At 39.0% G+C, this 15,169-nt stretch overlaps 1 protein-coding gene across 5 annotated transcripts in view; it reads right to left on the reverse strand.

Annotated features, from left to right (window-relative positions):
- SLC25A26 (solute carrier family 25 (S-adenosylmethionine carrier), member 26) overlaps window positions 1-15,169 on the reverse strand; it is a 147,660-nt gene that overhangs the window by 129,541 nt on the left and 2,950 nt on the right. For 3 of the 5 annotated variants that reach the window (XM_010851505.1, XM_010851507.1, XM_010851506.1), the window contains exons 2-3: window positions 12,470-12,626; window positions 9,057-9,166 (exon numbers count right to left, since the gene is read on the reverse strand). In XM_010851505.1, the coding sequence (XP_010849807.1) occupies window positions 9,057-9,166; window positions 12,470-12,626 (267 nt within the window). Of the gene's footprint in view, window positions 1-9,056; window positions 9,167-9,833; window positions 9,871-12,469; window positions 12,627-15,169 lie in introns of those variants that run through there. The other 2 variants (XM_010851508.1, XM_010851509.1) reach the window with 2 other exon arrangements.

Below are 15,169 nucleotides of genomic sequence, written 5' to 3' on the forward strand. Positions count from 1 at the left end.
AGAGAAGGAGAGAGAAACAGAGACAAAGAGACACACAGAAAATGAGAATTCAGGGCACCCCCAAAAAATTTTTAAAGCAGTTTATTTACTTGTATTTTATTCTACGTTCCCAAAATTCTTTCTAGAAAACAAGTTTTCAAATTAAGAATATCTAACACTACCTTTTTTGACACCACCATTTAAATTTAAAACCCCTGCCATTTCCTTGGAGAAGGAAATAGCAACCCACTCCAGTGTTCTTGCCTGGAGAATCCCAGGGATGGAGGAGCCTGGTAGGCTGCTGTCTCTGGGGTCTCACAGAGTCGGACACGACTGAAGTGACTCAGCAGCACAGTTCATCTGCTTGTCAATTCTGCCATCTTCTGGTTATAAATGGAATCACAGTTGTTGATAAAACAGAAAAAGCAACTGATAAATCCTACTTCCTTGTGCTTAAGTCCCTCAGTCATGTCTGACTGTTTTGTGACTCCATGGACTGTCCAGCCAGGCTCCTCTGTCCACGGAATTCTCCAGGCAAGAACACTGGAGTGGGCTGCCGTGCCCTCCTCCAGATCTTCCCAATGCAGGGACTGAAGCCAGGGCTCCTGCACTGCAGGCGATTCTTTACTGTCTGAGCCACAAGGAAGCCCAATATCTCCCTTAGAGTTTAAATTATATCCACTGATACTGAGGTGCAAGTTCACTCCGCCTTTCTTCCCTATAAGCCTCTTTACACATACACAAAGAGCCAATGAGCATGAAAAGAGATTGTTTTTTACGTATATGTCTTCTCTTCCCTGACAAGACTAACAAACTTGATAGTCCAGACTCTACACAAAAAGTTGAGAGTCCTCTCAACAAAAATAATTATATCTTTTAGGCCCTGTGTCTAGAAGTTGTTTATAGAATCTCACAGAACTCAGAAGTAAACTTCAAATGATTCAAGTTCTTCATGAAGTCGCTCAGTCGTGTCCAACTCTTTGTGACCCCATGGACTGTAACCCACCAGGCTCCTCCATGCATGGAATTTTCTAGGCAAGAGTACTGGAGTGGGTTGCCATTTCCTTCTCCAGGGGATCTTCCCAACCCAGGGATCGAACCCAGGTCTCCCACATTGTGGGCAGACGCTTTACCATCTAAGCCACCAGGGACATTACCCAAGTAAAACAGCATCCATCTCCAGTTCTGCACCAGTTCTGCCACTTTTAAAAGATATAAAAAGTAGAAATTGAAGGTCTAATATGTGTTTAACTATTCACTTAGCAATGGTATTTTATTTTCCACAGCAGCTGGGAAACCTTGAGTGCATCGCTATATGTCTTTGAATTTCAATTTCTTTGTTTTCTGGAACTGACAGCCTTCACAAATCTGTAAAAGTCTAAGAATGTGCTCCAAACAACAATTTGCATGACATGGGACCCGAACCAATTTTTAATAAACATTTTACATTATCAGACACTATGCTGAGCATTTTAGAAGTGTTGTATCACTTAAGCTTTACAAGAACTCTGAGTGGGGTAGCATTAACCCAATTTTTCTGGATAAGGAAAACAACAGTTCAGTAAGGTTGTGTAAACGGCCTGCGTGCATGTGTGCTCGGTAGCTTCAGTCACTCTTTGAGAACCCATGCACTGCAGCCCACCAGACTCCTCTGTCCACGGGATTCTCCAGTCAAGAATACTGGAGTGGGTTGCCATGCCCTCTCCTCCAGAGGATCATCCCACCCCAGGAATCGAACCCGTGTCTCCTGCACTGCAGGCGGATTCTTTACTGCTTAGCCACCGGGGAAGCCCTGTAAATGATCTGCAGACACAGAGTAAATACACAAATAAGACACAATTCCAACCCTGATCTGTGTAACTTGACAGCTCATGATCCATACTCTGCCTCCTTACAGAGGCCCTCAAAATAGTCTCTACCTACTTGGTAAATGTATCCAACTTCTTTATATATCCCTCAAGGACAGGGGTCAAAATTTCTTATTCTATGCTTCTTAGCCCCAATCACAGTACTAGATAAATAACAGACACTTCAAGTATCTGTAAATTCTGTAGTTTAAGTCAGATTCTTCAACTTCATTATCCTATATGAAAATCATACCCATCATTTCTATAAAGCTGAGCTTAATTTGGGCAGCATAAACTGACACTGCTCTTAAATAAAAAGCCAACACAGAGCTCCCCCACCACCCCACACAAACTTCATAAGATAATCAGTAAAACACACTGGCCAAGGTCATGAGTCAACACCACTTGAATGAATGCTGCCTATCGCATTTCGGAGAAAAAAGTCCATACAACAGAAAGTCTGAAATCTGTTGGAGAAAGAAGCCATAAAGAAAGCGGTGGAATGGTGTGTAAGCAGCTCCTTGACAAGAGCCACCAGGAACAATCTCTCAGCACATCCACGCTGATTCTTTAAATGAATAACTACCAGCAGGATCATCGCCACATGGGGGTTATGCCAGGCCCTGCTCTCTCTCCCCTTCTGCTTCCTCCCCTTTCCACGCTCAGCTCAGGCTCAGAAGGCTGGGACAGCTGAAGAGCTGGGGTGTGCTTCTGAGCAGAGCTCAGGAGACTGAGACGAGCTCAAGCACGCACACAACACAGCCACAACAAGCTAGCAAAGGCCCCCAAGAGGAAACGCGCTGAAGGAATGCTGCAGGAGAGGCTTTCCAAAGACGGACCCCACCTGCGTTCTCATGAACTCACCTTCTCCCTCTGCATCCCACGCCCTGCCTCAACAGGGACTCTGATCAGCTCTCTCTCCCTGAGATTTGTACAAGTCTCCTCGCCTCCATTCACACACCATGCCCACTTCCACTTCCACTGCTGGAGGCTGCTCTTAAACCACCAACCCTAAGGTGCTCTGCTCAAACCTTCAAAGCGTAACAGCCAATAACTCCTCAGCATAGCAGGCAGGGCCCTCCAGGATGGTGTAGTCCCATCTGTGAGCCATGTGGAACTTGCAAGCATCATCTAACAAGGGCTTTGCCTGAGTTCGAGAGCCTTCCCTGTACCAGCCCACCTCACCATCATCCTCTAAAACCAGCTCAAGGACGAGCTATTCTCTGAGGCCTTTCCTGACCCAACACCCATCCATCCACTCGAATTCATTTCCCCTAAAATACCTGGACCCCTTTACTGTGCGTCCACGCTTCCATGTCCATCTGCATGTCTTCACTGCAAGCCTCTAAAGGAAGTATTTTATCCTCACTGCCAAAAACACACTGAGGCCTTCTTCAGGTCTAAATCCACACTGCAAAGTCGGGATAACAAAAGTGGTGGAGGAAACTAAGAGGAGCTGAACAAAAGCAGCTGAGATAAAGGAAACGAAGAAGTCCAAATGAGCAAAGGATAGCAAAAGGGAAAGCAATAGGAAGGTGGTTCTTCTTATAAATCTGGAGACAATTCTTTCTATAATTCTTATTGTTTCGTGTTCTTAAGAAGGACTTACGGGACTTCCCTGGTGGCTCAGTGGTAAAGAATCTGCCCGCTAATGCAGGACACAGGGGTTCAAGCCCTAGTGCAAGAAGATCCCATATGCTGTGGAGCAACTAAGGCTGTTAGCCACAACTAATGAACCTGGGCTCTAGAGCCCATGCCTGCAACAAGAAGATATCGCACTGAAAAGCCCACACGCTGCAAGGAAGAGTAGCCCCCACTCTTCACAACTAGAGAAAAGCCCACACAGCACCAAGGACCCAGCACAGCCAAATAAATAAATGCATGTGCGTGCTAAGTCGCTTCAGTCATGTCCAACTCTTTGCAACCCTATGGACATATAGCCCGCCAAGCCCCTCCACATGGGATTCTTCAAGCAAGAATACTGAGGTGGGTTACCATGCCCTCCTCCAAGGGATCTTCCCTACCGAGGGATTTAACCTGAGTCTCTTATGTCTCTTGCACTGGCAGGTAGGTTCTTCACTTGCTCTTAGCCAGAAGGCCAAGAAGTGATTAGCAGTAGGTTCTTTACCACTAGTGCCACCTGGGAAGCCCCATATATAAGTTTTTTTAAAAGAAGAAAGAGGAATTATCAAGTCTGCCTTATGTACTTAATGTTTCTAAAGTAGAAAGGTTCCCCAGCCCAGTGGAAAATGAACAGACAGAACAGGGCAAAAAGCCCCCTTGGAAGAGGCATGTGCTCATATTCATCAAAAAACAAAGTGCCTGAGAGAGTGTGGCTGGGTACCTAACAGTACGGCTGCAGCTTCTAATTGTCTAACAAACTTCCCAGCACTGTCTGTACACTCCTGCCTTCAAGCATCTTAACACACACAGGCATTTTCACCTGCAGCATTCCCGCGAGCTTCCTCCTGACTTGACAGCAATCCTGCACTTCAGTGACGCCCATCTTATTTTCCACTCAGCTTATCATCCATAACTTGACTACACAACTGCACAGGAGTCTAACAAACTGCTAACACAATTTCAAATGAGAGTGCATCTCTATTAATTTATGGATAGTCAAAACCTTTCATGATCATTTCAAAAGATGAAACATATTTCAAAATTTATCAACCTTTCTATTTTTTTGCTCAGTGGTTCTTCTTAAAAAAGGTCAGTAAACATCATGAAAAGCACTTTAAAACATGCTATGAACAACATAATCAAAAACAGCTTAAATCCCCACTGAGGGAAAATATAAAATAATAAGTAACACATACAACTGTGCTGTGTAGCCGGTAACACTCCTGACAACAATGCATCTAATCCTCTAAGCAGCCAATTTAGTGGTGAAGCTGAATAAAAATGATGTGCTTAACCCATATCTGACATTCAACAAACCCCTGGAATGACTACTGTAGGAAGTAGCTCCACTGACCTTGTCAGTTGCTACAGTAGCAAATTACAGCCTACACTACTTTCACTTTCAAGGCTCTTCCAGGCAGGACTGGCCTTGAAAATGCTGCATGCAATGCTCACTCTGACTTCAAAATCTCCACGTGTGAATACACTGCCACCCTCAAAAACTAACCAGTCTAATAAACTAAGATTTTTCAGTAGGCCAAAAAATATGGAATTCTGAGGAAGACAAAAGGAATCACGCTTTTGATCAGTGTGCTCCATACCTGCTGAGTATTCTTAGACACATGACTGCCACGTCAACTCAGTAAAAATATTTACGACTGGGTTGTATATTTAAGTTTTTGATAGTCCTTCATCAGTCGTGCTTAAATATCACTGAACTCCAGAACCATCTAGGAATCGTGCTGAAAATGCAGGACCCACAGCGTCACTTCCCAAAAACTTCATTTGTAAACTGATGCCCAGGCAACTGATTCTAAAGTCGGTGCTCCCTGGGCCATATTACTATGTGGAGAAGTACTGTTAGAAGTACTTCAGAAAATGGTATCACTGGGCATTGCCTGGCAGTCCAATGGTTAGGACTCTATGCTCTCACTGCAGGGGACCCAGGATCAATCCGTGATCAGGGAACTAAGATCCCACATGCCACCTATTGTGACCAGAAAAAAAAAAAGGAAAAAGAAAACATGGTATCACTGTGTTCCTAGCTTTCTCAATCCCAAGTTGGAACGGGACTGAAAAGAAAAATCTACCCCCATCCACACACATCACCCGTGAGCAAGTTAAAGCACAGGGGCTGCTTTCAACAGCCAAGAAACTTTAATGTTCTTTCATTTCTGAAAACAATATTGACTAAGGCCATAAGTACAATAAGACCCAAGAAAAGTCAAATTCTAAAGTTAAAAAAAAAAATCATTACCACTGCAATGTCATAGCATCTGTTATACTAAAGTAAACCCACCCCAAGCCTTCTGGTCTAATTACAGATTCTATTTACTTCTTACAGGGCTTTTTCTGTGTCTGATGAAAACTGAGCCATAAAATAATTGAGACAGGGATTTAGAGATTTGGTACAGCAAACCTCCTAATAAAAATGGCACAAATGGGACTCTTCTTGCTGTTGTTACATATTAAATCTTATTTGATCGATTTTACTGTATTCCAAATTACAAACATAAGGTAGAAGGTTGTAATTATAGTTTTATTGATTTGTCATTAACTTTTAATCAACCTGCTACTACAGGGAATGGTTACTACAGCAGTGCTTGCTTGTTTCTAAGTTTCACACACTTATCAATCACTACAACAAAGTAACTGGACACACTTAATGCCAACAAATATACAATATTGTTTGTAAGGCATCCGTTTGCAACCGTAACTATCTTATATTACCACAAATGCATTACAGAACAAGGACTGCACTAAACTGTATCTGATTTTCTCTAGGTCTCTTCACACCTTTCTGACCACTGACAGCTATACGTGTTTTTTATATTCTGTTCCTTTTTATTTCACCTATTTGTTTCTCCTAAATGCATCTGGTTCTTTCTCCTGCAGCGACCACACTTGGCTGAATCTGAAACCGAAAGTCGATGCTCTGTGAAACAGAAGCAAATGACTAAAACAGAAAGGCAGCAGGCACATGTGCTGGGAACACTGACACTGACCGCCTTTAGGAGTTTATCAAGAAAGTCGAAAGATCACAGGCGCACAAGAAAAACACTTCACAAACTCCATAAATGGAATAAACTTTTTACCATACTAAACGTAACTGAATTTAAAATCAAAGTCAACATCAAGCCATGTTTCACCAGTGAAATCCTCAGTCTATATACCTGCTGCTGATCAGTTCTCATCTTAAGGTTCTCCTGGCACCACAGAGGCTATAAAAAGGCATCTGACACAAGGCTTTACTACCTTAAGGACCATGCAAACACTATGAGACACAATACAGAGAAAACTATCCTAGAATTATTTATTTCCAGTCTTACAGATACCTATTTTCTAACTCTGAAGCCTACTCAATTCATCTCTTTTGCCCAACAGTTCACACACAGAATATTACATTTAAAAGGTTCCAGTTAAAAAAAAAAAAAAAACATTTACAGATACTAACATATTAGAATACAATATTTTCTACAGATCAAATATTGTACCATTAATCTGACTAACCTAACAGCTCTCCTTTGCCCGATTTGATTTTAACACTTTATATAATTTTTTTAAGTCTAAGAGAAATTTTATAACCCGAAAGTCTACCCTCCAACATGGCAAATCAAGTTTCAAGCACAATGGTCCTATGTGAAATGAAAAAAAAAAAAAAGAAGCCAAGTTCTTTTTAAAGCTTGCTCTCAGAACATACTACAAAATATAAGCCAAGTGTTGAGTTTACAAGAATATATTTAAACTAAATCAAACTAACAAGCAATTCTAAAACAGCGGCAACACAAGTCAGAAGGACAGAATTTTTACAAGCTGAGAGACAATCCAACTCTCTCACACTGTTTGCTGTTCTTTAGTATATATACGTGAAAATAACTGCATACAATGGGTTCTAATGTCAGAACATGATCACAAAAACATAAGCCAGGGATAGTAAGTTAAAAGATTTAATTAAATATAAATTGCTTTTAAATGGCACACTAATTTTCAGGCAGAACTCAAGTCCTGGAGTCTTTACTTTGGGTAAGAGTTGGGGGAACGAAAATCCCCAGAAACTGTACACAAACTGTGCACAAGCGCAGCTTACTGGAGAGACAACCACAGGTTTCATTAGCTTCCTAAAGGTGTCTCTAACTCATAAAGGAACTACTACTTTATGCTCTTTGCTACTCCAAAAATTAACATATTGTTAGTCCTATCATACTTACAAGTTCAGTAAATTATTAATACAACTTTAAATCCAGAGTTGGCTTGGGTTCTACAAAATTATTTGTAAACCAATATCAAAAGTAAGTTTTATATAAAACACTTCTGTGAATTTAATGTCTTTTGAGCTAACTTCTTTCAACATTCTCTTCAAGGAGAGATTTATTAAAGCTTCCAAGTACGCTTAAAAAAATAATCTTTAGCAATTAGGTGCAGAACTCCTTACACATCCATTAGACCATTCCTGTCACTGTGTTCAAATCTTCTATGGTCTTAACAAGTTATGCCTGCCTGGTCCTAGGACTTTTATAAAGTAGATGTGACCATCACCAATGAAGATAATTATTGTACTGATTTTTCATTATAATTCTGGCAATTTTTTGCTTTATATTTTGAGACTATGCTATTTAGTCCAAGTTCAGGTTTATTACATTTCCCAAGAGAATTGTTCCTTGTGTCAGTATACAACAGTTTCTTTTTCATTTAAGTCTTTTTCTGGGGAAGGGGGCTAATATTAACATTACTATCCACACTCAAGTAGCCTTTCTGAATCACTGAGGGCTGACCAGAGGAGTAGAATCACTAAGAAAGGTAAGAATAAGGAGTTATCACAGGGATACGAACAGTAATTGTGAGAGCTAACTAGGCAGTTCATATAGCACTGTTGCCTCTGCATGGAGAGTTGGCACAGAAATTTAGAAGACAGGCAATCAGGAAGGAAGGATGGGTGTGAAATGGAGACAAGCAAGGACAAACTGAATGTCACATTTTCCACCACCCATCTCAAGGCTGTGGGTGTCCTGTAGGACCAAGCAGCATCCTTCACCAGAGCCCACACATCTGACTCAAAACTTAGAGAAGCTGAAGATGATGATCCTGTGGGAGGTGGAGCAGCTGGAGGCCTGGCTTGCTTCCTGAAGCCAAAAGATCATTGATGAGGTGTATGAACTGCAACTGTGTCTGACCCCACACCAACCTTCTGAGCATGAACACAAATGCTGCGTCACTTTCGCCTTCAAAATGTTGTGCAGATTTCTCTTGTAGCCAAGCTAACATGGAACCCTTGGAAAGGGAGTTCTAGGAAACAGTTCTTGCTCAATTATGCTGACAACAAAAAGCCACAATTTACATGGATATTTTCTTCTATTTCTTTAATTTTATTCTTTCTGTATAATTAGGTTTGAGGTATGTCTCTTGTAAATAACACATATCTGGATTCTTCTTTCATACTATCTAGACTATCAGCTATCATGTTTAATTCATTTACATTTATTGGGATTTAAGACTTTCATAATTTAAAAAAGAAGTGTCTTTTGAAAATGAAATGAAGTAATATATATACTGAAGATAATTCATGCTTTGCATTTCTGAAGTATGTTATACACATAATTTATTACTTACCACTTCTCCAACCGAGGCAGCCAACATATGTGTCACAGGCATCAAATACGAAGAAGAATCAGTGTGCAAAATCCATTTCACATATTCATAGGTGACAAAAAAGGCAGCAGCTGAAATTTAAAACAAACCAGTCTCTCACAAAGCTTAAATATCTGTGCAAACTGTGAATATGTTTCTCAAAAAAAATTACAACACAGTAACTTATGAGACAATGAAGATAATAAATATTAAATATGAATAATATAAATAAATATAAATATTTATAAATATGTTGTTTATATTTTTAAATATTTCAAACATAAGTAAAAATAATAACGATATAATAATATGTACTCTTCCCCTGCCATCCCATCACTCTTACGGATTTCACTGAGCCCATGTTACACGCTTGACCTTGGACTTACAAAAATGCAGAAGACATGACCCTGCTGCCATGAGGAACCCTAACAGCTAACCTGGCACTTACCAATTTGTACTGACAAGTCACTTAACACTTTTTAATAAGAGTTTTAGAAAAGGATATGAATATCTGTGACACAAAATATCTTTACATATGATCATAAAATAATCAACTACACTAATTTACAGATAGGTTAAAACTGCAAACATGTATCTCAATAAAACACCTATTCCATTATGCTTTATTGCTGGATACTCAAAATAACCATGGCTACTTTGTACTACCTCAGTTCACCTTTACTTCAAGAAAACAATCAACTATTTAACTAAAACTGAAAATCAAAATCTCTAAAAAGCTACCCCATCATATGAACTAACCTTAGCAGCACAGGAACACTTTTAGACTTCTCATGCACTGTTAATCAAAGATGTTTATCAGTTACATAAAAGATTTGGCATGAAACATAAATACATGGCAAAATCATCTTTCAAAGGTCATTTGAACATGTCACAGCAAAGTCTGAAATACTCAGGAAAAGAGCTTGAGAGTGAAAAGCAGTTCTCTACCCTTAGTCAGTAAGCTTGTAACAAACACTCCTCAGCAGCTAACAAACAGCAGGCCAGAAGAGGCGGCACGCTGTACCTGGATGAGTAAGGCCCAAGCGGGCAGCTGTATTTAGTTAACGCAGGACCTAATTCCCACCTGCGATTCTTACTTAGGCTGATCCTGTTTTGGCCCACTCGCTAAATGGGCTGGAACAGGGGTGCCCAGTCTCCGGGATCTAACACCTGATGATCTGAGGTGGAGATGATGTAATACTATGAGAAATAAAGTGCACAATAAATGGAATATGTTTGAATCATCCCAAAACCATCCCCCACACAGACACCCCTGTCTGTGGTAAAATCGGTCTTCCACAAAACCAGTCCCTGGTGCCAAAAAGGTTGGGGACCACTGGGCTAGAATATCACCAATTGAATTCAGCTCTAAGTTCCACCTCCTGGACATTGCACCACCCACCCCCAACCCCGCCGAGTGAAAACAAAGCAAAAAAACTGTGGTTCCTTTACATTCCTTCTGCATTCCCTTCTAAACACGTACTACGTATGGATCTTGCCTACAGTTCTTCTCCTCTCGCAGCCCTCAGCCCCTTCCACTCGCTGCACAATACGTCCTCAAAAAAACCTACAACCGCTATATGTTAAAATGATGTATTGTGTTCTGAAGAGAACTTGAACCAATAGCAAAAAATGTTTAAAGTGCCTCATAAAGGGTTTCAATTCACTAAAAATTTGCAGAAAAACAGCCATTTCTGGAATGGTGGCACTCTGACTTTTTACCCAGCCTCTCCTATTCAATGATGTTCTGTGGAGGGCAAAGTAAAGCAGTCCAAGAACATCCACTTTCTCAAACATACAAAAATTCAAAACCATGTTCTCTATATAAACTCCTGCTCACAAGTATCAAAACCAGTCCTGTGAGCTTAAGGGAGGCCCATATACCCTGAAGACCATCACTAATACTTCATCAATCAACAATCCCTACACAATATGCAAGAGAGAAAAATTATTTACAACAGTGAAGGAGACAAGGTAAGGAGGAGTACCGAAAAGATAGGTACTTAGTAACATATTGATATTTCTTTGCAATTCCCTAGTTCAGAGGTTCCCAAACTTGTCTGCATATTAAAATTACCAGGGGATATATATTTTTTTAAAAATCCAAAGCCCAGGCCACACCTCAGACCAACTAAATTCCATACCTCTGAGAGTGGGTCACAGGCAGCAGTACTTTCTTTTAAAAAAAAAACTCATTAGGCGATCAGGTGACTGAAACACAGGCAAATATAGGAACCAAGGCCCATCTCCCACTAACAGTATATTTGGCATGGAGTGCGTGCTAAATGGTGACTTGCTATAATGGATTACTGAAAATTTAGGCATAAAAGAATTCAAAGTGAGTGAAAGTCGCTCAGTCATGTCCAACTCTTTGCAACTCCATGGACTATATAGTCCATGGAATTCGTCAGGGCAGAATACTGGAGTGGGTAGCCTTTCCCTTCTCCACGGAAAAGAATTCAAGGATAACCTCAAAACAGTTGGCTGTTCTAAGGATGGCTCGGGGAAAGGGAAGAAGGGATCAACTAAAGGACCAAACAGATTTGCACTACAAATCTTTATGTGAATACTGTGCTTTTTACAGATGGACATTTCAATGTCAGGTTAACAAGAAAGAATTTCTCATGAAATACACTGCGAAAAAGAAATCAAACCTTAGAATTGAAGAATCTTCTGTCATGTTTGGTAGAAATCAACACAATATTGTAAAGCAATTATCCTTCAATTAAAAATAAATCAAAAAAAATAATTTTTATTTTTAACGGAGCAGTGGTTTTGTGAGTGTCTGTTTGGTGGCAGTGGTTTTCTGTTTGCTCAGTTTGAGTGCCAATCAAAGCATCAGTAAACAATTATCAACATAAGTATCTGAATAAAAAAGAGTATACCAACAGGTGGATTAAATAAAACAGGTTCACCCGCTCAACGAGACTCCCCAAGGCAGAGATTGCTGAGCTTAGCTTCACATCTGAATCACCTGGGAAGCTACTAACACTCCTGATACCCAGGCAAAGCCAAGACCAGTTAAACTTGTCAGAGAGACACAGGCATCAGTAGTTTGTAAAACTCCCCAAGAGATTTCAACATTCAGGCAAGGTTGAGAACAACTCCTCTAAGGCATCACAATCAACGCCAGAGGAGTCTAACTAGGAGTTCTACCATGAAAACCACTTTCAAAAGACTGCTCGTGGTTTTGGTTTTTTGTTGTTGTTTATGATGGCATCAATAGCACTAGTTGAGTCAAAAATAATGGATTAATGAATAGAAAACAAATTCCAAGTATCAACTATATTAAACATAAGGAATTCTATCTAGGGTTGGACCACATATTATTCTGAAAATAAATCCCATTAGCTTGGCTTTATATAAAGCAATGAAAATATCAATATAATTGTTACCATTAGGAAAGGATCCAATAGCAGTAGAAGGAACTCCAGCGTATACTCCATAAAAACCACCGGCCTTATAAAATCCTTGGGGGCTCTGTAGCCTGGTTTTAATGGTATCCAGAGGAAATAATATCAAGTCAACAGAGACACCTGCTACTCCGCCAGCCTTAAAAAAAAAAAAAAGGAAATTTACAAAAAACTAATAAGCTTCCATTTGACGGATGGGGATAAGAAGGTAGTTTTTAAAGCATATTTCTTTCAAACATGGTTTTAAACTTCACCAGACTACTTTGGCATAGTCAAAAGACCTCCTACCTGAATTTACAGATTTGTCCTGTGAAAATAACCATTATTATGCTATAGTTTCCAACTGTGAATTTTATATTATATATTCAGTTTTAAACAAATGTTTAATGATTTCTTTAACAATTTTAAAATTAATTTTAAATTAATGATTTCATAGGGTTCAAAAAAGTGAAACAAACAAACCTCAGAAAAGTAGAGAGTTCAAAGTCTCCTTCCTTATCCTGAAAAACTGAGGGCATCACTCTTACTGGTTTCTTATTGTATACGTCCTAAGTTACTTCAGGTAACACACACGAGCAAATATGAATCTGAGGAACCTCCCTGGACATCTAGTGGTCAGGACTGGGTGCTTCCACTGCAGGGGGCACAAGTTCCACCCCTGGGGGGGGAACTAAGATACCACATGCTGTGCAGCCAAAAAAATACACAAATTAAAAATAAACAAGTAAATGGCAAATTTTTTAAAATATGAATATGTATTTTATTTTACTTTTTAAGTAAAAGGTGGTTTGCAGCACTGTGTTTTTTACATTTGACAATTTATCTCAGTATTCTTTCCAAATTATACCAAATGTTTTATTTTTGGCCTTTTTAACTGAGTAGTGGATCTGCATTTTAAGAAATAAATTGTTTTGAAATTTCCATTCTAAATTGGTAATGTTGCCTTTGAATCTAGATCCACATTTTAAGAATCACATATCTGAGGATTCTTGATATTTTCTCTACTTTTTGTATATTGGAAAATTCCTTGATAAATTTTAATTTAAGGGAATAAATGAAAAAATAGAGCTAAATTCCTGGAGGGCATTAAACCTGACTCAAACGCATCATCTCCCAAGAGACACCACGTTGCTTTAGGGAACGTGCACTTTAAAATCTGACTGAAAACCAAGCCTGCCCCTTGTGATTACAGTAAAGCATTGGCAGAGGAGAACATTTTAAAAACTGGTTACAGCTTAGTCAAAGCAAAAAGAAACTCCAAGAAACAGAAACTCAGAGACAGCAGAAGAGAAAGGTCAATACACAAGGTCTGAAGGTACCCATTTACAGACATGAATCAACACCACTTTATAGCAAGTAAATGGAAGAATTATAAAGCGGCAATATGGTTCCTACTCAGTAATTTTTAAACTGAATTGCTAACTTTCCTATCTTTTAGACTTTGAACTATGTGAATATATTACCTATTCAAAAAGTAAAAGTAGACATTAAAAACTATATATTCCATGACACACACAAAGAGGAATCAATACTATTCAAACATACAGGCAGAGTTCAAAATCATCTGTTGTTTCCATCCTTTGGGATTACAAAGTGCTCAGGTGGTATAAGGGTTAGTACCTAGCAAACACTTTCTGCTCTACTTGGCATGCATGATAAAACCACTGCAAGAGTTCACTGGAAAAATGAAATTACTCGGATGAGAAACGAAATAATCTCCGTTTTTCAATGGCTAGCATAGGTCAATTATTAAAAATTAGTGTACACTACCTTGAAAGGCATGACAGAACCATGCAGGTCACTCTGCAAATGACCTAACAAGTTGTTATGAAAAGAACACAGAGATGTGCCAGTAGAGTATCAAGTGGGAGTAGGAATAAAAAAAAGACAATGTGGAAATCAGCTAAGCCACAGGGCAAAGGTCACAATTAGGAAAGTTAAAAAAATAAAAATTAAAAGTCAACTTTTTCAACACTCTTCTCACTTATTCTTTAAGGATTTTATAAATTCAGTATGTAATAAAATATTTTGCCTGACTCTTCATTTTCTCAAAACACAAGGAAAACTAAAATTCTTGTGAGAATGTCTGATATGACTGATTTCTTTAAAAATATGCTGCACTTCATTCTAATTTTCTCTTTAATCTTAGGAAGGGGTTCACAAAGATGCTTACTATCTACTGCTAAATTTTAATCAGTAAGTTAATTACTTTTTAATCAATTTGGCTACTTTGCATGCATTGATTCTCCAGCCATTCTTTCATCAGAATTCTTGTATACTGAGAGTAAACGATCAGATTCAATCTACTTATCTAGCAAATCATGAATCAAGAGCTACTAACTTCTATGAATTTCAAACTTCTATAACTCAAGTATCATGTAAATTCATGAGACTGGAAAAAATACAGCTAACAGGAATAAGAATACATATAAATGTAGACACACAACAACATGTTTAAGATTTTTTTTAAAACCTTAAACCTTAAGGAATGCTTATAATTTTACATCAAGTCAGCAGCAATTAAATCTTAAGGAACACTACCAATTTATTTTTTTTCTTCAGCCTGAGAAATTGTTTTATTTATGATCACGTATCAAAAAGGTTACCAAAGGATTCGTTTCAACATTTACGGTAGATTACAGAGAAAATCCTAAGTACTAGACAAAACCCAAAAAGAACGTA

Source organism: Bison bison, unplaced genomic scaffold (assembly GCF_000754665.1).
Source record: "Bison bison bison isolate TAMUID 2011002044 unplaced genomic scaffold, Bison_UMD1.0 scf7180017864304, whole genome shotgun sequence".
NCBI classification, from domain to species: domain Eukaryota; kingdom Metazoa; phylum Chordata; class Mammalia; order Artiodactyla; family Bovidae; genus Bison; species Bison bison.